This window comes from Tetrao urogallus, assembly GCF_951394365.1.
Source record: "Tetrao urogallus genome assembly, chromosome: 1".
Taxonomy (NCBI): Eukaryota; Metazoa; Chordata; class Aves; order Galliformes; family Phasianidae; genus Tetrao; species Tetrao urogallus.
The window spans coordinates 159,710,627-159,737,039 of NC_136813.1; the positions used below are offsets into that span (position 1 = coordinate 159,710,627).

At 39.4% G+C, this 26,413-nt stretch overlaps 1 protein-coding gene across 11 annotated transcripts in view; it reads left to right on the plus strand.

Moving 5' to 3' along the window:
* Positions 1-26,413, plus strand: part of GRIP1 (glutamate receptor interacting protein 1) — a gene marked incomplete at both ends in the record, with an annotated part of 306,122 nt that overhangs the window by 242,617 nt on the left and 37,092 nt on the right. For 5 of the 11 annotated variants that reach the window (XM_079548305.1, XM_079548301.1, XM_079548303.1 and 2 more), the window contains 3 exons: positions 18,320-18,467; positions 20,088-20,257; positions 25,071-25,226. In XM_079548305.1, the coding sequence (XP_079404431.1) occupies positions 18,320-18,467; positions 20,088-20,257; positions 25,071-25,226 (474 nt within the window). Of the gene's footprint in view, positions 1-18,319; positions 18,468-20,087; positions 20,258-24,229; positions 24,386-25,070; positions 25,227-26,413 lie in introns of all 11 variants that reach the window. The other 6 variants (XM_079548296.1, XM_079548299.1, XM_079548300.1 and 3 more) reach the window with 2 other exon arrangements.

The window sequence follows — 26,413 nt, forward strand, 5'->3', positions numbered from 1 at the left end:
GTGGAAGATGACATAGGCATCCCTCTCTCCAACATTTTCAGAAATATCCAGTGACATACCACTAGGAAAACCATATTGGGGTTTTGGTCTCTCTTGGAGGCCAACAGACAATTCATGTTCATGTTGTGGAAAGTAAGCACATATTTAGGTCTACACGCTATGGCACGTTATTCTCCTATCTTACTGTGCACTTTCCTTGTTTATCAAATACACAATTTGTGCTCTCTAGTGTCAGTGCCCAGATGCCTACATTTGGGCCATTAGTTTGAGCTGCCAATCTGAAATGAACACATGCATACAATAAGAAAGTTCTCTCTCAGCTGTGGTAGCTTTTAATGGTTTCATCTACAGAAAGATATGTATGTTGGAATGTGACTTATCCCTGACACCAGAAGAGGTTTTCTTTGGAGAAATCTGAGATTTGTTATTTTTTTCTGCTGTTGTGTTTTCTGACTTAAAAAAATGCTTTTTCACAATAGTAAGTGAAAACTGTATTTTCCCCTTAGACCCTTCATCTCATGCTGTTACCAAATACGATACATACTGACTTCCCTGAGTTTCATCTTTGCCTATAAGCAAACTGATATGTGCCAGTCAGGCATCAGTTCCTGCTTGCTTAACATGCTTTCATCTACTCTGTTTACGTGGTTTAAAAGAAAAATATTACCATTTTTAGGACCTCTTGAGATAAATGGATATTGTGGAAACCTAAGGTAAATGATTACTATGGTTTAAACAAAAAAAAGCCATCATTTTAGTCTTGCAACTTCAAATCTCAGTTCTTTATTTTCCAGTGCTTAGTGTGATCAGGAGATTCTGCCATTCACTGCAGATAGTAAAACATGAAAATTGGCCAATTCAGATTAAATGTTTTTTTCAAACTTTACAGAAATTGTGACAGAATGAGAATTTGCAACTTCAAAGCAGCACTGAGTACTGACTTCTTGCCTTTCTTACAGTTCACTCTTTACTCATTACTTAACTCCCATTCGTCTCATTCATTCCTCACTTCCTTTAAACTTAAACTGTTTGTCTTATGGGTCAGATATTTTTTTCACCATGAGGACTGCTAGGTAGTGAAAGGTATGGAATGAGCCCTTGCAAGAATATACACATGTACATTTATGTAATGGACTGTATTGCATAAGAAGCTGTCAGTTTGTTGTTTCCTATTATGTGTGTGAGCTTACATCCTTAAGAGCACTGATATATTTTTATTTACCATTTCTCTGTGGGGAAGGAGTCAAGAAGGAAAAATTCTGTGGTGTTATATCTGCATCCTAATAGATTCTCAAATGAATGAGGCCCTTTTAAGTCCCAGTCTGCTCCCTATTAGCTGGGACCAGCTGTCCAGCACAATACATACATGCTTTCTGCAGATCAGGAAGAAAAGACTTGACAGACCTAGACCAGCAGGTTTAGAAGTTGGTTGCTGGCAGCAAAGAAGCATGAAGGTTCAGGATCCCTCTTTGCTGTCCATTTCATGCAAATGTGACAGTTTTTTGTCTTTTTTGTTCTTATCCTTGTTCTTAGTTGTTTACTGTCTTTTTTTTCCCCAACAGCTGCTTGAATTTCCCTTTCCTTACCAACCTAATATGAGGGTTTTTTTCTAGAAAATCCTAAATCCTACATGCTCTCTTGTTACAGCCCAGTTTTCTCATGTCTTTTGCCAAGTAAGGTCTAAGGAATTTCCTGACACATTTCTCATTCTCACACTGCTGATTTCTCCATAAAATCCTTTTCCAGTTTTCATGCCTATCCCTCTTTAGCATTCTCTGATGTCCTTGTATTTTAGCAGTCCATTCTCAAGTTCCTTGTACTATATCTTCTTTTCAGATTGGTAACCTTCTCATCTTAGTTTCTTTCCCAAGTTCCTCTCCTTCTTGTCCAAGAAGGACAAGTCTCTCCTTCTGCTGGCTTTCCTCTTGATTCTCAGTGCCAGATCTGTCAGGAAATGAAAACACATGGGGAACATGAATTTTCCATATGAAGCCCACAGAATTTTCTGTGTGGAATGGCAAAATACACTTTTCCCTAACGATGCTCTCAGACACAGCCAACCTGTTTCAGCTGAAATAACTTAGGGAAGAAGAAAATGCAGCCTAAGACAGGCAACCATCATAAGAAAAAAATGATATCAAACATTTAATCCATGGCTGGATTGTAAGCTGTAAGCAATTAAAACCAAGGTGAATTAATGAGAACAGTCAGGCAGTGTTAAGAAGAGCTGTAATTCCCAAGTATATTTGTCCTATTATCTTTTTTTTTTTTTTTTTACATTCTTTTCTGTGAGTGCTTATGATTTGTTGTTGCAGTTTGATAGCCGTGTTCCTACTAGGCGGTTAAAGAAATAAAGGGAGAGTCATGTTTTGTAAGTATTTATAAATCTTACAGATTTTTCTTTCCTTACAAACTTCTTGATCATCGTTAAAGACAAATAATTGGAGTTTAGTAGAACTATATAAGTTATGACTGACTGTAACAGCTCCAATTAACATTTCTCTCTAGTGCTTTTGAAACTATGGACTCATTAGAAGCAGCTTAATAAACATTGCTCTGTACAGGAGAAAAAACTTGAAAGGTAAAATGAGATGTCTCTATAACTGAAAACTGAAAATACAATTTAATTGTTGTGAATAGCTAGGAGAAGGGCTTGGGGGGCATTCTCTTCCAAGTTCCACTTGTATGAAATTATTCTGCGTTTTCTTGCTGGAATACTGACAATGGACAAATTTGTCTTCAAAGACTTGTCAAGAAGGTGAATCCTATGCTTGTATATTGTTAGTACTGTTAGAACAAAGTACAATTCAGAAAATCGGTTTGAGATACTTAATGTATGTCATGACAGACATTGATTAAAGTAGAGCCTTCTGAATCTGTCATGCCATTTCCCCCCAGAGCGTGTGGTCTGAATCTCTAGATGGTAATTCAGGAGTACAGACACTCAAAAGGAATCCCCCTCTGCATATAAACGAAAATGCTATTCTGCTTCTTTTAGTAAGCATTTAAAAACAAGCAATAGGAAAACAAGCTGACTTCACCATCCTGCAAGTGGAGCCAGTAAACCTCATATGTGTTTTTCTTGCTGGTTTGTTGCAAAGAAAGCTTTTTACTGTACATTTACTTAATGATGAGAAAAGGATTGATCAAGTCTTTCCACACTGCATGAGGGCTACACAGATGTGCCATGAAATGTTGTGTGAAAAAATTACCATCTCTGCTACAGGCTCATACCTCTGGTCAGAAGGAAGCTAAGAGATCTTTCATTAAGTTGGCTTTTCTGTTACTTAGTATACTGGTCAACAGCAGTCTAACCAGAATAATGACGTAACCTGATTCATACTGCTGTTAAAAAAAAGAACTGAGCAAGTAGCTGAAGTACTTAAATTCAGAGGGCAGGTGTGAAAGTTTTACAAAGAGGATGATAATTAAGCTTCCTGGAGATTAAAGGAACTTCTGGATGTACTATGCAATTCAATGCAAGAGTAACTCGGTAATCAGAAAAAAATCCAATTAAAAAATTCGACCTTAGATTTGGCTTAGTGGCATTGCAGTCATCCAAGAGACCGAGGAAAAAAGGACAGATTCTGTTTTCTGTATGTTAGAGGAAACTTGGGCTGTAACCCTAGAAGCCGGGTCTAAAAAAGCCCATCTGTTAGGAAACAGCTGCAGAAGCAAAGAAACCAATCTCGTCTGTATTTCAGGGAGAGAAAAACACTGTGTGTCTCCCAAGACTTTCTGTGAGGGAGGTGTTTAAATAATCCAGAAATAAATTAGTCCATCCTCTGGATGTTTTGTCATCAACATGATGCATCCAGACAGTGCTGATGAGTTAGGTCAAGGGGACAAAGCTTGGGAATCACTTCATTCATTTCCTGGATCACCTTTGGATGCAGTAGGGCAGATTTTCATCCCCCTTCACTAAGGTTCATGGTTTATTCTTTATTTTACAGGACACTTACACTGAAAAAGGATGGATCTTAAAATATGAATATTCTTAGGTATTTTGCCTAAATATGAATGTCTTAATTAATGGCATTCTGGTGCAAAACTGGTATGAATGAGATCTGAAGCAGATCCTTTGAGGCTGCACCATCAAATATTCATCATGTGGGAGATGTGTGCTGCTCGGAAAAGATAGTACTGAGACTTGTGAGCTGGAAATGTAGGTAGAGAGAAAAATCAATGTCTGAGCTGAATGGCTTATCTTGAAATCAGCAAAGATACTCAAAGATAATTGCACCAGTGGCATTTCTTACAAAGTGATTTTGTTGCACTGGATTAGACTTCCAAGACTGTTACTCCACTGTATGATGAGTGAAATGTTACACTCTGTGTATTTGCTATTCAAATCACATTCCCCTACAGTAATTCTAAAAACCCATAATAACCTCGTTTTGCATCTTTTTTTAAATACATGTTTACCATGCTTAGTTCATTTAAAGAGATCATTTCACAGCCTGTGAGCTCAATATTTAGTAGTTTGAGGAAGCAGTGCTAATAAAATATACTCCATATGTTAGCCTGTGTTCAGCCAAAAAAAAAAAAAAAAAAAAAAAGAAGAAAAAAACAGTGGATTTTTCTTTTTTTTTTTAATGGATTTGTTAGTGACTAGTGATGTTTGAGCTTCTGTGAGTGTCATGCTTTCATTTGTAGGGAAACTGGGCAGAACATTCTGACAGCTGTTATTGGCTGATCATGTTGCTAGTACAGTGTAGATGCTGGAGGACTCTAATGAAACAATGCTTCTGTGAACACGCATTCCAAATAAACCAAAGGCAAGCACCTGACCTGTTTGCTTCTTAGGGCGGGAGGAGTTGGAAGTGATTTTAGAGAGAGTATTTATCTAAACCATTTGCACCGGTTCCATCTTTAGTAGCAGATCTGACACGATCAGGAAAGTCATGGCTCACTGCAGCCAAAAAAGGTGCTGAGCCCTCCTGAGGAGAGCAGTGAAGGATAAGACAGCTTCCCAGGGCTGCAGGTAAAGCTGTGGCAAGTGGAGGCTGCGTCTTCCCCTCTTTTGTGCCTCCAGACATTTCTTCCCTGACAAAGTTGTATTTTGACATCCTGAAACCCCACCAGTATAGAAATAGTCTTTCTTGTAAATGAGTCAAGTCAGGTGATGACCCAGATCCTCAGGTTACCTGCATGAAACTGGAGGCAGAGTAGGGCTTTGCTAATAGACACAAGTGACTGTAGGACATCAGAGGCAATAAGTCTCTGAGGATAAAAAAGACAGACAGTGGAGGAACAAAGATAGGGAAGACAATGAGGAAGAAAGAGCTTTTGAGGGTGTGTTTTCCTCTTGCATTACACACAAGCACAAATAACCCATATTGCCTCTGAATTGCAGTGTTCATTTCACTTCTTTTTTTTTTTTTTTTTTTCGAGCATATAATTTGAAAGTTTTATGCATAAAAGGATGGCGTATGTTCACCTTGAGGAAGAACTTTGGGACTTACTTCGTGTGGCTTAGAAAATTCCTCCACACTTTCTTCAAAAACTCCTAGATGGGTTTTTCTTTCTCCTTTAATTTTGTATCCAAAAGCTATTGCTGATTCAGTTTATCCTGCTCGAGTTCTTAATTGAAATCTGAAGCAGTTTAGAAGGGAAAAAAAAAAAAAAAAGAAAAAGAACCAGAGCTGCAAACACACTGAAGCTTTGGTTTCTCCACTGTCATTAATATGGTTCTGGCACGATATTCCCAATAGTTGCAAAGAAAATCTAATCTAAATTATCCCTGCAATTTCTCCTGCCATTTTTTGTCTCAGGGAGTCTCAGCAGCTTAAAAACTTGCTGTTCTTAATCACTGTTAACATACTCATTTGAAAAAAAAATAATCTTAATTCGGGTATTTAATGTCCTTAAAATGCATTTTATTTTGATTGTTAAATGCAGTCTGCCAGCTGATTCGCTCCACTGAATTGACGAGCTTTTGCATGCACATGAAGCTGGATCTAATCCCCAGCTACAGCAGTGCTGCAGAGTGCTGCCCTGAGGCGCTCAAGATGAGAGCAATACTGATCCATAGGTGAGCCGTCTGCTGCCTTCCACAAGGTTAACTGAGGCCTGGTCCAAGCCCATTTGTCTCAGTAGAAAGCCTCTCAGTGACTTGAGCTTGGAGTTAAAATAGAACCCAGAAGAGAAAAATCTACCTCTTGTCCTACATTTGAAGAGCTTTGCCATTAGGGAAATAAACAGCAGAGCTGTGCTTCTTTGCCCTCCCCCTAGTTTTCCTGAAATAGAGACCCAGCTGATACCATCAAAAATGCCTCCTGACAGCATAAGGCTTCTACTTGCAGCACAGTTTGCACCTCTGAATCTATTTTTGATTTCACTACCAGCATGAGAGTATCTGCTCTAGGAATTCTATAGTGAATTCAACTCTGAAGTGTAGACAAGGCCTGTATTATAAGGAGCTAACTCTAGGCACACTGTTTAATAACAGTGCTGCTTGCACTGTTTAATTGCACCCGAGTACTGCTGAGTCCTCTCGTGGCAGGGAGAGGGAGGTGATTGTCCCCCTCTGCTCAGCTCTTGTGAGGCCCCATCTGCAGTACTGCGTCCCGGCCTGGGGCCCCCAGTGCAGGAAGGATGTGGAGCTCTTGGAGCGGGTCCAGAGGAGGGCACTAAGATGATCAGAGGGCTGGAGCACCTCTCCTATGAGGAAAGGTTGAGGGAACAGGGCCTGTTTACCCTGGAAAAGAGAAGGCTCCAGGGAGACCTCGTTATGACCTTCTAGTACTTGAAGAGAGCATAAAACAGGAGAGGGAATGGCTGTTAATGAGGGTGGATAGTGACAGGACAAGGGGGAATGGTTTTAAACTGAGATGGAGGAGGTTTCGGTTAGATATTTTCACACAGGGTGGTGGTGCACTGGAACAGGTTGCCCAAGGAGGTTGTGGATGCTCCATCTCTGGAGGCATTCAAGGCCAGGTTGGATGTGGCTCTGGGCAGCCTGGTCTGCTGGTTGGAGACCCTGCACTTAGGAGGGGGGGTTGAAACTAGATGATCATTGTTGTCCTTTTCAACCCAGGCCATTCTATGATTCTACCCATGAAAAGAGAACATGCCAGGCCCATTTTCTCTTTCCATCTTGACAAAGATTTTTCTCTTCTGGTACTTCAACGTTAGTATGGGAACAGAGTGTGCATGCATGGTGTTACTGGTTCTGTGATAAGATCACAACAAAACGTTCCATCCCACAGGCTACAAGAGGAACACTTGGATTAACAACCACCATGCATTTATTTTGATTTGCATTTTGGTTTCTGCATAACAGACCAGATTTCAAGTGTTAACAGTCAGTGTTATAAATCCCAGCAAGGCACTGGTGTTGCCTGTCTGTCTCATTCAAGACGTTCTGCTGTTCTTTAGTTGGACAGGGAATGTGAGAGAAGTATTATCTGCTATGTTTAAAATAGAAAACAACAGCAAAAGAAAAACAAAAAAGAAAGGACGTGTCCTTTCTGTGCTTCTTTATGAAATCCTCGGCAGGAGGAACTGTTTGCTTGAGACTTCTGAAACCACCTCACAGATAAACGTCCTGATTTTTAAGAGCTATGAAAACTTCTGCAGTTCATGACAAGATTTTTCTTCTGGTCCCCTTCCAAATTCCCCCAGCTAACTGTCCAGATCTGAATTATTCTTTTTAGCATTTCCAGGCAAAATTGTTTTGCCGTTTCTGGGAATGAGCTTAGAGAAAGTTGTTTTGCCTTTGATGAGAGTGTTGGAGAATCTTTTTTTTTGTGAAGATGAGCCTTTTTGAAGCACTGGAATACAGACCTGCACTTTCATAGTGGTAGAGGGAAAGAAAGCCCTTTTTAGAAAAGTCTCTTCTTCTGTATATCCCAGTGAACATCCATCCTCTCTGTTTTTGGATGTCTTTGGAGGAGTGTAGCTCAATGTGCTCAGGAGAAGCAGCATTTTGTGAAGACTTTCTCAATAGATTTTGCATATACTGGGGCATGGTTTTCCTTGCCTTTGCAAAGTTTCTTTCAGCTCAGCTCTTCAGGGATGGGAAAGAGTTAAAGATGCCCATGCAACCTTACTCGGACTTTGTGGAGCATATGCATTATAATACTGTTTTTAGTTGTAATTATTGCATACGTTTTTTCTTCACCAGTCACTCATGTGATACTGGGTGATTTGAAAGACGCTGAGAAATGGTCTAAAGAACAGCTTGTTTCATTCTGTTGCTGGTGCCTGAAGTAGGTCAGGTGAAGCACTTTTTAAATGCCAGATTCTCTCCAATGGCTACAGAGGGCGTTTACCCCTTAGGTCTGTTCTACAGATGCTTGCGTTTTGGTGCAGTGAATCCCAGTGCGGATGTCTCAGATTGGTCTCTCCAGACTAAAGATGCTTTTGACCTTCAACTATCTGATCTTCATTTGTTTATCTATACAGTGGGGAAAACACTGTTTATGCATTGAAGGGTGGTTATGAGATAAAATCATGAATAAACTTGTGTTGTAATGCTGTACCATCCAATAGTTTCCCCTTCCCGTACTGCTCAGGCAAGGATGAGAAGAGTATTCTGTAAGTAAGGCATGAGCATTAAAAAAAAAGTAGAAGTGTTGCTACTAGTGAAAAAGGCACTTCTACATTAGGCTCTCAAAGAGAGAAAATTATGTGAGTATGTAATTAAAGAAGAGAGGTAAAAGCAAGTTCATCCAGGTAATATTCATTCTGGGGTTCATTAAATTTGAAGTGCTCTGTGCCCACATGGTGACTGTAATATTTTCCTTTTAATGTTATACTGTTTGTAAGTAGATGACTTTTTTTTTTTTTTTTTAATATGCGCTCCTTTCTATAATAATTTATGTGTTTTACTTATTTTAATCAGCTCCTAAATTGTTTGTGTCAGTTTGGGATTTTTTTATTATTTTTTTAACCATTTGCATAAGCACAGTCTTTCTGATAGGGTCAGCTCAGCAGTGTTGAGCAGAATAACCTTCCTTTGAGCACTGCAGCCTCTCATTTCTTGAGGGCTTTACAACTGAGGTAAATGAGGTGGATTTTCACTGGTCAAAAAAAAAAAAGAGAGGAGAAGGAGAAGGAGAAGGAGAAGGAGAAGGAGAAGGAGAAGGAGAAGGAGAAGGAGAAGGAGAAGGAGAAGGAGAAGGAGAAGGAGAAGGAGAAGGAGAAGGAGAGGAGAGGAGAAAGAAAAAGAAAGGGAAGAGAAGGGAAGAGAAGAAAAAGCCTTGCCAAAGGTGGTCCTACCACCAAAAGGGAGCCTACCTCCAAAGGGAGCCTACCAGCAGAGGAGGCACAGGAAGGAATACGTGTCTCACTGCTGGGATTCTGGCAGTTATCAGGTGCTTGGGTATCTGGAAGTCATTGCTTGGCTGGGATTTTGAGAGATATGGGGAATTGGTTTTGTTTGGTTTGGATTTTTTCTGCTAGAAATATATGCTGCAGAGAACAGGAGATACTCAGACGTCCTTCTTTTACTTCAAATATATGCATACCCCCTGTAGTTCTGTTTCTGTATAACTCATAACAAGTGCTGGGGAGGGAAAAATTGGAAATAAGCAGATAGCATGTGAGCAATCCTGGATTATTTTTGCAATTTGGGATCGGATTCAGAACCAGAACTATGGCCTCTGTTTTGGGTTTGAAGGTGAATTACCTAAATTTTTCTGGGTTGTTTTTTTTTTTTTTTTTTAACTATTCTGCTGAATTGCTACTTGGATAATACTATAGTAGAAAGAGAGCAGTTAATAAAACTGTTTTCTGTCTCATTCTGCCAAATTTTCATTTCATGAGTGGTTGGCATCAAATGACAAAATACTCTGTGCCCTTTCTGGCAAACCCAGACTGTTGCAGAACTCTCACTGTGCTCCTTGGTGAGTTGATATCAAGGTCAGATCTCAGCTCCATCCTTCTGCATGGCAGCATTTTATACAGTGGTTGTGCCAATGCAGCAATTATTTATAGAGCTGTGCTAAAGTACAGACTATTGAAAACAAATAAAAGTTTGGGGGAAAATTGTATTGATGGTGCTTACTTGTAGCACCAGAAATTCTTCTCTCTTTGGGAGAACAGTGTAGAATATCACTTTAGGTGTTTTCATTTTGCTTATTGGTGTGGGTTTTTGGTTGTTTTCTTCTACTCACTGAACTGACCTTGCAGATCTTTAGACAAGTCTGAAACCTCCTGCCTATTGAACCAAGCAGTTTAATTGTAGCAGTATACCCAAAGCCAGTTCTGCAAGTCAGAGAACAGTGCTTATTAAATTTGTAGATGTGGCTAGCAAGTGCAAAGCAGCGATGAGTGTATAAGGCAGTGTGGCTCAGAACAGAAGATCTTGAGCAAAGTCTTGTCGCGCACCTCGAGTGCACCACGCAGCCCAGCTGTATGGCAGCACATGGCTCAGCTACCTGCTGAGAACCAGAAAGTGTTGTCACAGTCCTGCCCCTTGCTCATGTGGGCAGGGATCTGGGGCCTGCCAGGGAGCTCACTACTACAGCGTTGCATTGCATGATGTTGGCATGTCCTTGTTTGCCTTATCTGCTTCATGTGCACATAAGCTCTTTTATCAAGACACCCAAATTCTCCAGGGCACACCTTTGCTCAGAAGCTTCTAGGGTTATCTGCTACATCATTACCACATTACATCCCTGAGCAGGTAGGAATTCTGTCAGCTCAGCATAAAGTTTGGATGTCTGTAACATTTGTTGCCATCTGTCAAGTGCTGACAGTGAAAGTCCTTCTGCTCTGCAGGCCTTTGAAGAGAATCCAGCTCCTCTCTAATTTTTACTAATTCTTACTGATAGATGGAAACTTAGAGTCATTATGGCAAATAGACTTAATTTGTGGGTACTGCAACAGTTCACAGTAGTGTCTTACAAGGTTTCATGGGTAGCATGTGTAAAGTTTGACACGACAGCTGTATCTTAGTTTGCAGACAGAGATGCAAGCTATGTTTCCTTTATTTGTTCTACTTAGAATCATAGAATCATAGAATCATAGAATCACCAAGGTTGGAAAAGACCTAAGAGATCATCCAGTCCAACCGTTCACCTATTCCCAATAGCTCCCACTTGTTATGGTTAGTCAGGTACAGAATTGTACAAGAACTGGAGTGTTTTGAAAAAAATCAGAAGTCTTTATTTTAGTTTCCTGCCTTACCTGCAAGAAAAACTAAGCATAAGAAGCTCTTTGTACGTGCGTATGTATGCATCTGTGCATCTATCTATTGTGCAATGGGAAAAATGGTGTATTGCAGGATCTCTGTGGAGGAGTTAGCATATTATTTGCACTGTTTTGGGGGTCTGTCCTATCCTGGGAGATAAGTTTTAAAAGTTACTGCTCTAAAGTTCCATTCCTGGAATGAAATGCAGGCAGAAGTCTGCAGACGTTTCACAGTCGTGCTGTTTTGAGGCAGTTTTCAGGAGCCATCTTTCCGTAGAAATTAGATGTCTAAGGCCCAAGTTGCCAAACAAGCTGTCAGATTGTTTTTATATACTCCTGAGCTCTGAATCCTTGTGCTGCCACCAGAGGATGGAGATTTGAGTTTTCAATAGCTCTTTTCAGTGCCACCTGAATGTATTATGAAGTAGTCATTTTTCAGGTAACAAAGATAAGAAATGGCAGAGCCCAGACTTGGTTGGAACTCAGGCTAACCTCAAAGAGGTAAATCCAGGATCATCTGCACAGGCTCTATCAGCCATTTCCCCTCACTGGATTAAGTTCAGTAGTAGGTAAATCAGGTTTTAGATTAGTGCAAGGAAAAAAAAAAGATGGAGATAAATGAGGAGAATGGGATTCAATGCAACTCTTGAGTGGAGGAGAGATTTAGTTAAAAGTGAAAGATGTCTGAGCCTGAGACAGTGTTAGAAGAAAGAGTGCCTCAAGTCTCGAGGAAAGTCTTTTAAGCAAGAAGTGTTTAGGCAGGCCTTGGAGTCTGAACATGAGTGAAAACCCGAGGAGAAAAGTGCACACATGGATTGTGAGTACATCCCCACCCACACTGTTTTGAGTACTTTGAGAGGTGGTTCCTCGCTGGTTGGTAGGCAGCTCTGAGCTGAGAAAGCTGATGGGGTTAAGGTTGCAAAGTATGAAATTAGGTAGAGGCAGCACCTAAGCTTTTGATCTGCAGAGCATGAGTGCATTAGTGGCAGATAAATGAGCTGCAGGAATTAGGCGAAAAGAGGAAAACGAAAAAATTGGGCCAGTCAGTTAACAAGAATATGAAATTACTTGTGTATTGGAGAGGAGATAGATGATGCATTCATTTAAAGACTGTCGTGTCTTCATTTTCCATTTGGAGGTTGAGAGGTCCCTCTGATTTCATTGTCACTCATTCTGCTAGCATCCTCTTGAAATTATTCCTGTTTCTTACTTTTATAAGTTGATCATTCTAAAAGTGAGTGTGTAAAATGCCATTGGAAGCTTTTTTCTTTTTTTTTAACAGCAGTTTCATCTTTCTCTGTGAATTCTATGAGCTTTTGTCCAATTAGTAGCCCAGCACTTCCAGTGCCATGCTGTTATTGGCAATAAAGAAAGACATTACTATTTTTTTTTTAATTATTTTATTACTGTTCTTGTCCCTCTAACCCTCTAATTCCAGCTGAGCCAGATAAAATAAGAACAACTATTGCTCACTCTGTGGCCTGAAACATGCAGGTACTCCATGGGCAATGGAAGAGTAGGAGCCACATATGTTATAGCATACTGTAAAGTAAGTCAGGCCTTGGAGACTGCCACTGACCCTTTGAACAAGAACATTATTTAATTTTTAAACAGTTGTTTTATTATTAAAGAAACTACCACTCTCTACTACTCTCGCTCCCTGAATATTGCTGGCAGTGTATAATGCGGGCTTATTCTCTTCCAAAACATATTTTAGGGTAGAGTCTCACGTGTCATTAAGCTTATTAATATTTTCTGTATTCCAGCCGCCCAGGGAGAATTACAAACACTGTCAATGACTTTGAGCTTTTCAGCCATCATTATCAGAGCTTGCTAACTGGCACTGATTCTAGTTCTCCCATATGATCTGAGATGAAAAAAGGTTACTCCCCTTAATGAAGCATGAACAAAGCCAGGCTGCAAATATTATGCAATATTCGTACAACAGAATTCTGAAGCCAGGACTGCGCTTCAACACTGTGTGTGTGCTTCAGTACTGTGGGTGGTTTACTTATGATATTGTGATATTGCTCTGAATGAACGATAATTGGCCTACTCAGTTGTAGGGCACCTTGAAAGTTCCTGCTGTGCCTTTCAGACACTGCAGAAATTTTCTTCTTACCTCTCTTCCTCACTGCTGCTTCCCCTTTTGTAACCACTGACCTATGATCCTGTTCTCTGTTACCATTTTAAAAAATATGTAATCAATATTCCTGCAAAATTTGTATTGGTATTACGAATTTGTTGTGATCAAATTGTCTTTAAAGTACAAGGAAAGTGGATGACACCAATAAGCAGTCTCCCACCTCCGAAATGTTAGTATTTAAATAAACATGTGTGCAAGGGAGACTTAGGTAATCATCTAGCTGGTGTTAAACATGAGCAAATGAAAATGCCCCAATGAAGGAAATTAAAAATGATAGCAAGATAGCCTAAGGCGTATTTTAGCATGTGACTGGTCTGGTGTTGCTTGGTACAGTACACAAGCAATGAAGAACAGTACCAAAATTGGCTTTTTTAAAATCTCTTCCTATGACCAACTGGACAATAAAATGGACAATGAAAAGGTATTAGTGGAGAGAAATATGGAGGGAAGATAGAGGTGGAGAAAAGCTTCCCCACTCTCAGCAAGTCTTTCTCTTGTGCTCCACAAAGAACTAGCCATTTCTGAGCTTGGTGCGTTTGGTTCCTATATTGCTTGAGGCCATGGAAAAGGCAGACAGTTGGAGAAGGTCAACCACCTCCCACTGGGAAAGCATGAGAAGGGAACCAGAGGGGTCACAGTATGACAGACTACTGTGAGTGTTGCTGTCACAGACAGGATATGATGGATAGGATATGATGGTGCCACTGGACTGTCAGGAGTTTGGGCAGCTTCAAGTCTTACAGAGAGGATGTTTTAATGGACACAAAAAATGCTCTTTCTGAGCTGATGTTCATTTTTAAAAAGTAGTCCTTAGGAATACAAAAAGCAAACCACATGAAAGATGACAAGTTTCATGAGGTGCTTAAGATGCTCTTTGACAGTAATGAGTAGTTTGTAGGTTAATGAAGGAAAGTGGATGTGAACACATGTAGCATCCCTGAATGCTTTTTGCACTGCTTCATCCTCAGTTAACAAGTGCTGTAAAGGGCTTTGCAAAATAGTCTCAATGGAAAGTGTTGCTGCTATAGCCACAGGTCTTAGAAACAAAACTCATCCAGCGTGTTAGAAATTCTGCCTGCTTACCCAGGCTTAAATCTGTACAACAAGACGTGGACTTTAAGTGCCCTGCAAAAAATGTATTGAGTTTGATTTTCACATTTCAGCTCTGTAGCTTTCCAAAGGAATGGCAAATACTTCAGCCCTTCCTGATGTAAACCTATGGTATGTGTGACACCTGAAATATTGAGCCATATCTGGAAAAATTGCTCCATTTGCTTTCTGTGGGTTGCAAAAGTTCTGTGTGAAGGTAATGAAAAAAGATGTGAGGGACAGGAAAGAACAGTTTTTTGATCAAGATGAATTATTTCAGTGAAATATTGGCTTATCTTGTGACAGAAGTGAGATAAATTTAGATCTCTTAATGCATTACTACAAAAACATGAAAACTTTGCAAGGGAAGGGTTGTAATATTTGAGGAGCTATACATTTATTTACTGATGTGAACTAGTGCAGACTTGCTATATGCACATATATATATATGTGATATGTAAGTATTTATTGCTTTCAGTCAGAGAATCACAACAATAGAGAAGGCTACATGGAACTGCTATACGCAGCTTTAAAGTGAAAAGATTATTAGCCCTACATGTCATAGGAAGGAAGCTCAGCAAGAAGGAAATTGGTGTGAGATAGTAAGGCGTCCAGTTTTTCTCACTCATGTTATTACTAGAAGATACAGCAGCATCCAGGCAAGATCAATGGCAGTCTTGTAGAGATGTGTGGTTCAACTGGTTCAGCTAGCTCTTTAAGGTCAGACTGCCTCCTTGTCTGTCTCTTTAAAGCCACTCCAAAAATTGGTATTTTGGAATGACTTCTGAAAAAAGTAAGAAGGCATAAGAAACCTTTCAGTTAGAGAAACACGTAACACAGACAGTAGCAACAGGACTCAGTGTTCCTACAAGAACACGCTCTCTGTACATCAGTACTTCCCACACTGAGGTACAAGAGGGCTTTGTAGGAGAAGGAAAAAAAAATGAAACAAAAAAGAAAAAGTCATAATAGAATAGAGAGTTTGATTTCCTGTGGATTTTATGTCATTTTTGATTGCAAGCTATCCCTGAAGCCTTTTCCTATTTTAGGGCATTTTGTAAGCACTGTTTTCCAAGTAGATTCTCTGTTGCCTCAAACAGACAGCTCTCTCTTCTTGGCCTGCCCCACTGCGTGAGTCCTAAAGTGGTTTTCTGTCCTCCAGCATCCCCCAGCTGTTGAACTGGATTTAACAATTAAGCCATGAGGTTATACAAGTGTTAGTAGATGCATACGTTTCTGAGTATATGAACATATATATGTAAAGTGACCAAGCGTGCTTCCTATCCACTGGAAATTAGGCTTTAAAAAAAATTTCTAACCTTCAAAATAATTTGTGATTTTTGTTTGAGGTGAGCAAAGGTTGTCACACTTATTTTATACAAAACTTTTTATATATCGTATAGCATATTTATATCCCATAAGAACCTCCCGCTGCCAGTGATTAAAGGTGGCAAATAAAAAAGATGTCCTGCTTGCTAACAGAAGAAATGTATTAGCATGCAGAAGGCAATGCTGCTACCTATGGGAGGTTTTAATCACGCCTTGTGTACTGATTGAGATGCAGTGCTCAAAGGTGAGAAAAATTATTAACAAAATCAGAAATCTGGAGCATTTTTCATGCAAACATTCATCAGTATATCTTATGTAATTACATAGCCAATAAATCAACGTAGTCTGTAAGTGCTTCAGTCACGGCGTAAATATCTTAATGACTGAAACATCCTTACACATGAATAATTTATACCTGTATCATTCATTTTTCATAGCTATGCTTTACTTCAACATGATGAACTAATCCCTCTCTGTCAGGGAATGTGTGCTTGATTATTGCCCTCTGATTTCTCTTCCTTGTGTTTATTACCCACAGTTAGACACACTCCACTTCTTCTTTTCTGGTTCCTCTAATGTAGTTATCTTATTTATTCATCCTGTCGTTCTTCGTTTGCCTTCCCAGTGCATTTTAACAGGCACCTGGGAAATAATGGTGGGGCATAAGCTGATGGTGCATTTCTCAAATAATTCTGTAGTGACATCTTGAAAGATTTATTCATTCTTGACAGATTATATTTGAATATACAGCTTCCCTCCCTCTCCTCAAGGCAATTGCTATGGAACAGACCTGTGATGAGCAGTAACAACCTGAGCTTTATCATTTTCTGGATCCATCTGAGTTCAGACTTTTGTCACAGTACTCATGACAAGCATGCTTAGTGACCTCTTCCCATATGTTTGTAAATATGAGCTTGTTTGTAGTTTCAGAAAATGCTGAAATATTGAAGAAGAAAAAAACTCTTCCTCAGCACAGGAATTGGGAATTCTTAAATTCTGCTCTGCTGCACATGCTTATTTGGCTGTATGCACCCTACCCAACTTAGGCACTAAAACAAAACATCTAAGCCATCTGTTTGATTGCCATAAGGGTTCCTCCTTTAATTACTGGAAGAAGACAGGTAGCAGCTGAGGGCCATTCACCCAGCTCTAAATCTATTAGTATCTGAAGAACCAGACAGTAGTGCTTCTGGGTGGACTCTCTTTTGGGATCATAATTTAAGGTTTGGTTCAGATTTATAGAGAGCCTTATTTTGATGGTATCTGTGGAAGTTCAGCCTTTGTCAGTCCCAGACAAGCTGAAAAGTAAATACCTCAGAATTAATGGGTGCTTTGAAAAACACCGAGTCTCTCTTTCTAGCTTTCAAGTTTCTAACTGGAAAAAAAATGAGGATTGTAAAAATTGTCTGAAGTTGTGGGAGAAAACTCTGTTTTATAATTCTTAACCAATGTTTTATTTGTATTGTATGTTCCATCCAAGCACGTTTTTCTCTTCATGTCTGTGTCCAGTTTATCTACATTACTCTCTAGCTGTGAAGAACACCTCACATGACTGTTGAAGATGTCAATTTGTTTCTTGTATCATCATATGTAGCTTGTTAAATTTGTACAACAATATACAGCTTCACAGTCTTCTGTGACAGAATGACATTTTTGGACTACTTTTTTTAGGTTCAAGACTGCATGCAATACCTTGATCCCTAACTTTTGCATGCTCCAGCTGCAGCTTTTTTACAGCTTCTGAGAGATGTTACAGGTGTATATTTTCCTTGCATTCTTACAGCAGGCTCCAGTACCCTGTGTATATGAAATCTACTGTTGTGTAGTAGAACGTTTGGTAGCTTTACTCCAGCATGTCTCTACTTGTACATTTTCTTTTATTCGGATCATAAGTATCTTCGGTCTTCTGATACCATTTACTTCTATGATTTGCCTCAGTCTTTTTACATCCTTACAGGACCCCTTCACTTACTGTATGTAACTAAGGTCATTTGTTGATAGATGGGTATCAGCTGGTAAGTACTATCAGGCAGTCTCCAGAATGCGCTTCACCCTTATCACTGAATGCCTTATTTTGATATTTACAAAGCAGCCTGCTGTCTTCTTCCTTTGTTCTGTCTAGCTCTTGTCTCTCTTTAGCATAGTTCTTCAACGCAGTCATTAGTCTTGACTGTTGCTGCCTGTTTTTTCTGCTTTCTTTTTTCACTGTTTGGTCATCTACTTATTGGTGACCTGTTGGAAAGTGGTACTTTCACAGATTCACAGAATTCTAGGAAGGGACCTTAGAGATGATCTAGTTCCATGTCCCTTGCCAAAGCAGGCTTCCTAGACTATGTTGCAAGGGTAGGCATCCAGTTGGGTCTTGAACATCTCCAGAGAAGGCAACTTCACAGTCTTTCTGGGCAACCTGTTCCAGTGCTCCATCACCCTTACTTTATCCCATGACAGTTCTTGATGCCTAAACTGGGGACATTCCAGAATTTTTTTGTGTATGTCAGATTGTCTGATAAGAGAAATAGAATAAACAGAAATTTTATTTGGAGGGAAAAAAAATATGAAACTGGCATAAAGACTACATTGGTATTGTACTGAATTTTTGTTGTCTAATTCTAACAGATTCAGTTTCAACAGCGTCTGGACCACTACTTGTTGAAGTTGCCAAAACTCCTGGTGCTGCTCTTGGGGTTGCACTGTCCACTTCGATGTGCTGCAACAAACAGGTCATTGTCATAGACAAAATCAAATCTGCAAGTATTGCAGACAGGTGAGTGTGACATAGAGCTGACATTGCAGATCCATGCATTCTTTTTTTCTTTTTTTTCCTATTTTTGCTTTGATTGGTTTTGTTTTGAAGAAACTTGTCCTTATTTTGATGAATTTGACTGAGCCATATGTTATCAGGGTTGCTAGGTCTTAAAATTAGCACTTTGTCAGATCATTATTCCATACTGCAGAGTTTAAGAGTTCCAGGGCACCATTTACGTTAGCTTGTTCAGAGTTTTCAATTATATAAGCGAGTCCGAATGTAATACATGGCTGTTGGTTGCTCTGTACAATACAGAAGTTTAGAGGTCTGTTCTGACTTAAATATAATGCTGCAGCAGAAATTAATATTTTTAAAGAAATAAATACACCACTGGAATTCATAAAGTAAGCTCACAATATGGAACAGCTGTCAAGGGAAATAAATTTTGAGGCTTTGCAACCTTGAAGTGTTCTTTTAGAATATACGATTTATTCTTGTGTTACAGTGAAATCGAACTTCTGTCTGGATTTTCTTATTAACATTTTAGAATACAATTGAGCTATTAGGAAGACTGGTTTCTGTATTTCAAAGTTATTTTGCTGTAATTTTTCAACTTCATTTAAACTCCATTCTACTGTGTTTAGCTCAGATTGTACGTAGAATTGAGGGGGAAAAAATGCAAGTATTTTTTCCCTTGTGATCTAGAACTGTAGCAGAGCTGTGGGTTATTTATCTGTGCGTGTGTGTGTGTGCGTGTGTTTTTACATATACTGTATGTTTCTATATACATACCTCTATCTAAAAATTCCCTAAATATTACGTTTCAGCAAATTCCTCCTGCATGTTCCCAGTCACCCTACCTTGTAACACCTCTTTGACAATGGTGCTTTGGGTAGCACCCACTTGTAGCAGTGAGTCTACAGCTCCTCTGTGGGCTTTTCCCTACAGTAGAAACTTTGAGAGTGACGGCCATTGATCCAGGGGTGTTCTCCAGTTCAATGGTGCAGGATGCTTTAATTTTCTCCCTCTGTTTTTTCCCATTTCGCAGGGGGTAACCAATTAAAGGAGCTGTCCACTTGACTGGTACGTCGGGATGCTGACTGCTGTGTTTGCATTTCTCAACTCATCCAGTAGCCAGTCTCTTGAGTGCAGCGAAATTTAGCAGATAGTCCCCTCCCCACCCAACTCCTTAAGTCACCATGCTAGCCCTGGTTTCATTATTTGTTTGACTACTGCATAATTTCATCATCATTTACAGCTTTTGTACTAATAAATGTTTGAATTATAACTCAAAAAATGATGAACTGGGTGCTTGTGTGAGGGATATGTGACCAAGTTATTTGAGTCTCCTTAAGTTCTTCTCATTTATTCTGCCGCCATTTGCATATATTTTAGTAGTCAGCTACCCCATTGCAGTTCTGTGAGTGATGTCTTGGCATATGCTGTATTAACTGAATTGTTTTTAAGGTTTGTACTAATAGATGTTAAGTCTCACCAGTGACAGTGCCTACAAAACAAATCTCTCTCGAAAAAGAAAGAAAACGCTCATAGTTGTCATGACCAGTTTGAAGGCAGTAAAACTCATTTTCCCAGCAGAGAGCATGCCTGATCATACTGAGTTTTTCCCCTTTTGTATAGATGTGGTGCTTTACACGTAGGAGACCATATTCTGTCCATTGATGGCACCAGCATGGAGTACTGTACGCTGGCAGAGGCAACGCAGTTTCTTGCTAATGCAGCGGATAATGTGAAACTTGAGATCCTTCCTCACCACCAGACACGGCTAGCACTGAAAGGCCCAGAGCATGGTAAGAGAATCTGTAACACCAAATTCCACTTTATTTTCCTGTCTTTTACTTTGTCTGCACTTGCTGTATGGCCATGAAAGCTATGATCACAATCGTGTCTGTAGATGTTGCTTCATCTCCCCAGGTTATGCTTCTGCAGTTTCTGAGCAGCTCTGTGTTTTCTCAGTGTTAATGTATCTTCTGAGTTCCTACAGATAGAGAAGGAAATGTTTTACTGATAAATGGTTCTGCACACTTGTAAATGTACATACAGGCACCTGTTGACTCTATTGTTGCAATCATTGAGCGGATAACTAGGCGCTTCAGTGGATGATTCTCTGAGAGGATTCTTCAAGTTAGAGAAGGAAGGGAGGGGCACTGATTGATTTCAGCATACTGAATTCATAATTTGTTATAACCTCTTCAGTAGTTTACTTGTTCTCCCTTGAAATGCTTCAAAAATAATTATTTTCTCTTGCTGTTGGAATATTATTTATTGCCATCATCTTTTAAAAATACTTCTGAGATTACTTCATGGGAGAATTGACAGTTCTTATGAAGAAGATTTGTTTGGGAACAGTTCCCGAGATCCCAGCCCTTTTTCACCATGTTGCCTATTTCATAACATACTTAAAGAGAATAACTTTCCATTTTCAAATCAGATATGTATAGAATGTCTTAGTGTTTGAAGTTTGAAAATGGGAGCTACCTGTCTTGTCTTCTAACTAATCCTGAAAAAGTGGATAATTCACAGTATTCATAAGTTCACGGTAAAATATCAGAATAATTGATGTCAAAGAAGTAACAAAAGTTATCAAATACACAGAGAATAGGTACCTGTGTTAAAGCATGAGTAAGTGGTAGCAATTTCTGAGCCTTTAATATTGTGCCTCTGCCTCCTCTAGACCAACACAAGATTCCTGAGGCCTAGAAATTTTAGTGTTGATAAACATTGTTGGACATCTATCTACTATCCAGGCTGTCCCTGGAAAAACAATGCTCTAGTCAGTTTGTCAGTGCTGGATATTGAGCTAGTGTTGAGGAGATTTAGTTTGTCCTAAGGTGAACAAAAAGTAACCCTTGCAATATCACGTTATTCCATTAGTTAACTGCACCTCTTTCCCCTTTTCAGTTAGGCTCCTGTGAGGAAGCAGGGAGTGAAACTGCAGAATACAGAGAACAGATTTTGTGATATAGTTCCTTTTCACTTTTGACAGTATGCTACAAACAGATCCTCCCTTTTTTATAGCAAAGACACCACACGTTCAAACTTGGGCTAATTAGAAAAACATTTTAATAGGGTCTCTTTAGGGAAGATGAGTTCTAGGGCCAAAGATTTGTTTAGCTGACTGTATTTCCTGAAGCCTTTTGCCTCTTAGCAAAAATTTAAAGTGTTGCTGTTTACCTGCTAGTTGTCTTCAACTAATGAGGATGCTTGATAGAACAGTGCTCTTGCCAGACGTGTAAACTGTTAAAAATATCAAATCAAGGGGGTCTGCAAAGATGACATAAGTGTATCTTTTGGGGAAAAATCTCCCTACAGTAATAAAAATGCTTTCTTAAGTAAGCTGACATAACTAGAATTTTTACAGCCCTTTCCAGCCCCTCACCAGGTGGTGCTGCTCCAATATCACAACAATTTCAGAAGGTAATATGGTTTATGGAAGCAAGAATACTTTTGGAAACAACCTTTCATCAGGTGTGGTATGGCCTAGATGCTGCAGAATTTGAAAAGCTCCCTTTATGTGTCTGGGATAAGCTGAGTCATTAAGGCTGTATCTGTTGAGCTCAGTTATTGGACTTCTGGGAACATGTTAGGAATTTTAAATGGGCAGGGAAGTCAGTATATAAAATAAATTGAAATTTTAGCCCTTAAATAAAATGGAGAGCACTATAAAATATCAGATTTTTTTGTGTGTTTTTTTTTCCTTTCCACTGTACTGCTAATATTCATTTCTCTTGCCGCCCCATTAGTTTTATGTTGGCTGCATACAACCCTGGTTTAGAATGGCTCAAATTACTAGTAAATTACTACTGTTACACAAGATAGGATTTCCTTTTACAGAACGTTTGTTGAGCTGGGATTATCCTTCTACAAGCTGAGCAAACTGAATTTGTGTACCTGACTGCTTTGTAGGACATTTTTATCTCTATTCTCAGTATGAAAATAAAACATGAAAAAAAATCAAAGACTACCAGATGACTTCCTGCTGGAAGCAGCCTTTTTAATTAAACAAGGCTCACAGCAACTTGAAAATAATGAAAATCCACCTGGCCACGTTGTTCTTATCAGATTTTAATTTTTATACCATAGTTAAATCCATCAATCTCGATGCCTGTATACATAATCAGAGCGATATTTTCATTTGAGAAGATATGATAAGCCTGTAAGATACACAGTGCCTCGTCAGGCTACTGCCTCTGTTTCTGGGATTTTTTCTTGTTTGACGTGTGAGATTTCCTGAAGTCCTTGAGGGTGAGGCACTCAGAGAGGCAGGCTGGCTGGTGTATGCCACAGGTGTCTCATACAGACCTTCCTGCAGGGACACCCTCACCTCGTTTGTTACTGTTGAGGAAAATAAATATTAAGATATTCATTCCTTTGGTTCAAGCACGTATCAGAGCAGCTCCAGGACAGTGGGAGCAGGGGATACCCTCAGGGAGGGATGCAGGGCACCCCGACCTGGGTCTAGGCCATGTTATGCCAGGGCCCATGGAGCCCCAGCCATGAAGCCACGAAGATGGAGTGGGCCCCTGTGCTCTCCTTTCCCTCAAACTCTACAGTGCTGTGTCAGGCCTGGCTTTTCAGTCAGCAAATGGTTAACATATTCTGATTGTTAACAAATCGTTGCTCCTGCAGTATGAAGTGAAACAAAACTGTAGCTTTCCTTCTGGCACTGTGTGGTGCTTGCTGCTGCAGTTTCCATTTTCCCCTGACTGTGTCATGGAGCAAGAGATGAACACAAAGTGGCTCCAGCCTTAACTGACAGACTGCAGTCTACTGCTAAAGTCTGTCATGGGGTTGCTGTGTGCCTGCAGCCTCATAGGTGATAGCTTAGATTTCTCCATATGGGTGCACCTCTCTTTTTTTTCTTTTTTTTTTTTTTAAGACAAAAATTCAGTGAGCAGTTTGCAGCTCATAGTGCTCCGCTGTGGTTCAGCAAGAACACAGCTACATCGAGTTGAGTAATGACCAGATTGTATTTAATGAAGGAGAGTTTCAGTCATTTTCTTTTAATATTTGACGCATCAGCTGAAATACTTCCTGTCCTCTTGGTAAATACTGGCCTTCATCTTTGGCGTATGGACTCTCCATACTTAGAATCAGCAATCAAACCCTGTCCAATCAAAACCTGTTTATCCAGAAAAACGTATTTTAATGTTTCAAAGACTAAGTTAAAAGAAAAAATTACACATCCAAATAATAAATAAGAGCTCTAGATTTTTGTTTTCTTTTTTGATGAGGCTCCAGGATAGCATTTTTGTGCTGCTGGGCCAAGGAACTTCTTTGTGGCATAGAGTTCATAGAGTCTACTGCCAATAATATATGCTGTCAAAATTAAAATGCCAGTGCAGTAAATTGAAATGACTGTCACATAGTGTGAGTATGGTATCTGAATATAGAGACTTACTAATCTCCAGTTAGTGATCACAGACGATACTTTAGTATTTTCTAAAGAAATTTGCAACCTTAGCTCCTAAAGCCAGAAGGAAATTAGAAACTGATTCCACACTAATCTTTTTAAAAATGAATACAAGAAAAAAAGCAAAAACAATCAGAAGTATTTATTCTTAGAGGAAACGTTATTTTTGTTCCCCAAGATAGCATCTCCTGTAAGAAGACAAGACCAGGTTATTAATGATTTCATTTATTTTATTTTCAATTCATTTTCATTTGGGGACTTTTTTTGTTTGTTTATGTAATTCAGTTACCTTTCCCTCTTCTCTGGTCCTTTTGTTTTCTGATTTCCCATCATCCCTTCATGTGGGCAGTGAAGGTTCAAAGAAGCAACAGGCAACATACCTGGGATTCGTGTGCCAACAGCCACAGCAGTCTTCTCACCTACCACCATTATAACACCTACCACCCTGACCATTGCAGGATGCCAGCATTGAAATTCCAGAAAACGTCTCCTCAAAAAAGCCTTCGTAATGTTCCACTTCTTTTCCTGCTGACGTAGTCTCTCCTCTTCTTCTTCCTCCTTTCCCACTTCTTTTACTCATAGTTTTCTCATTTCAGGCACTAAAATCTTCTCAGTCTTATGGATGCTACACTTTTTCATAGCCATGCTAAGGTTATTTCTGACATTTTATGCCTTTTCTGTAACAAGACAGCCATTGTAGGCATGAAAAGGCTTGACAATTCTCGATGAACTCATTCTTCTGCTCTATGAGTAGACTATTAGGTTTGTGTAGTGTATATAAAATGCAATATTTGCATGCAAAACATAGCTTACAAATCTTTTGTCAGAAATTACCTACTACAGAAAGACATTTCTAACATCAGTATATCTAGATCTAGTAGTCTGCATCAATTCATGGATATGTGTTGAAAATTTTGATTTAACATACTTCTCCTGAAGAAAGATGTGTATTATGAATGTAATTTCTGTATCTACAGTATCTTTGTTAGCTTTCAGCAGGTATTTTCATTGTATGCTACCTGTACTTCTACCCAGGGTCACCTATGCAGTTTAATGTTTTTGTTATCAGAAGTGCACAAACCATTGCTGTGCATCATACACATTGTTTGATTCATTGATGAGTTACAGGCATGTGCCGCACTCTTCTGTGAAGGCTGAGTGCTGTTTGCCAAGTGTTTGATTTCTTACAGCAGCTTTGGTGTCTTCATCCTTCTCTCCTACCTCCATGAGTGCATACAGCCTGAGTTCCCTGAACATGGGGACCTTACCTCGCAGCCTCTACTCCACCAGCCCACGTGGGACAATGATGAGGCGGAGGATGAAAAAGAAGGACTTCAAAAGCTCCTGTAGGTGGTAACAGCAACTGCTCAAAATGTGCAATAATGGGTGGAGGAGGGGGAAGATACAGAAGAAAGGTACAAAGTACTTTAATTAATTTATGTTAGGCAGAAAAGAGAACAATTGGTGTTTCTTTTAGATGTGGGGAAAAGACAGCATAAAAATATTTTTCCAAAGCTAAAATGTGATAAGTAGAGGCCATATGGCTGAACTATCTCATCTGGAATACATAAAGCAATATTTCCCTCAGTCAATCCTGCAATGCTTTGTCATGTTGTTACTGAAGTGACTTTCAAATTCCTTTTTCAAATCTTCCCATTTTCATTGGGGAATAAAATTCATAGCTGAACAGTCAAAAAGAGATTGCTGGTAAGTTCAGCTATCATATTACAAAATGAGAAGAGCTTGCCACTGTACCTTATTGGTAGTTCCGATGTTATCGTCTGCACCACATCAGGTACAATCATTTTTGTGAGAAAGAGTGACAAATAACAGTGAAAACTAAATAATTGTCTCTGGCCACTCTCTGAAATTCAAAGCATGAATTTCCCGTGAGTCAATGATTTCCCAAGCCAGAATGAATATATGTCAGTCTGTTCCACTTGGTATATTGGAAGCATGCACTGGGCCAAGAGCACAGCTGTAAAAATGCGCAGTTTCCCAGGCTCCATGTACGAGTCATCTCTCCTTTTGCTTATGTGTCACCCTGTGACCTTCAGCATCAACATCAGCTCAGTTTCTTCAGAACAAGGAAGTGCAAAATGCTGTGTAATCATCTGATGCATCTAATAATGTTCACAGATCCACTGTGGAAAAACTGAACTACTGCACATTACACTGCTGCTGCTCTGTACTAAAGATTTCCCATGGTCATAGCAAAATCAGAGCAGAACAGCAGTCTCCAACCAAGCCCAGGCACTATGGAAATGAGAGGAAGAGTTTGAGAGAGGAACTGAGGTTTTGCATTCTTGCATTTTTTTGTTGTTTGCTTGTTCTTATTTCTTTTGTAAAGCAAATATTTTTGCATAACTTTACATTTACTTGCATTTTTTATTTTATTCTGATCAGCCATTTATCACAACTCATTTTGACATAATAGCTTCTAATGCATCCTTTGGTGCCATGGGGAGATAGCATGTCCATCCATTCTATGAGTAGTCAGTAGAAACCAGTAGAAATCCAGCTCTTACGTGTC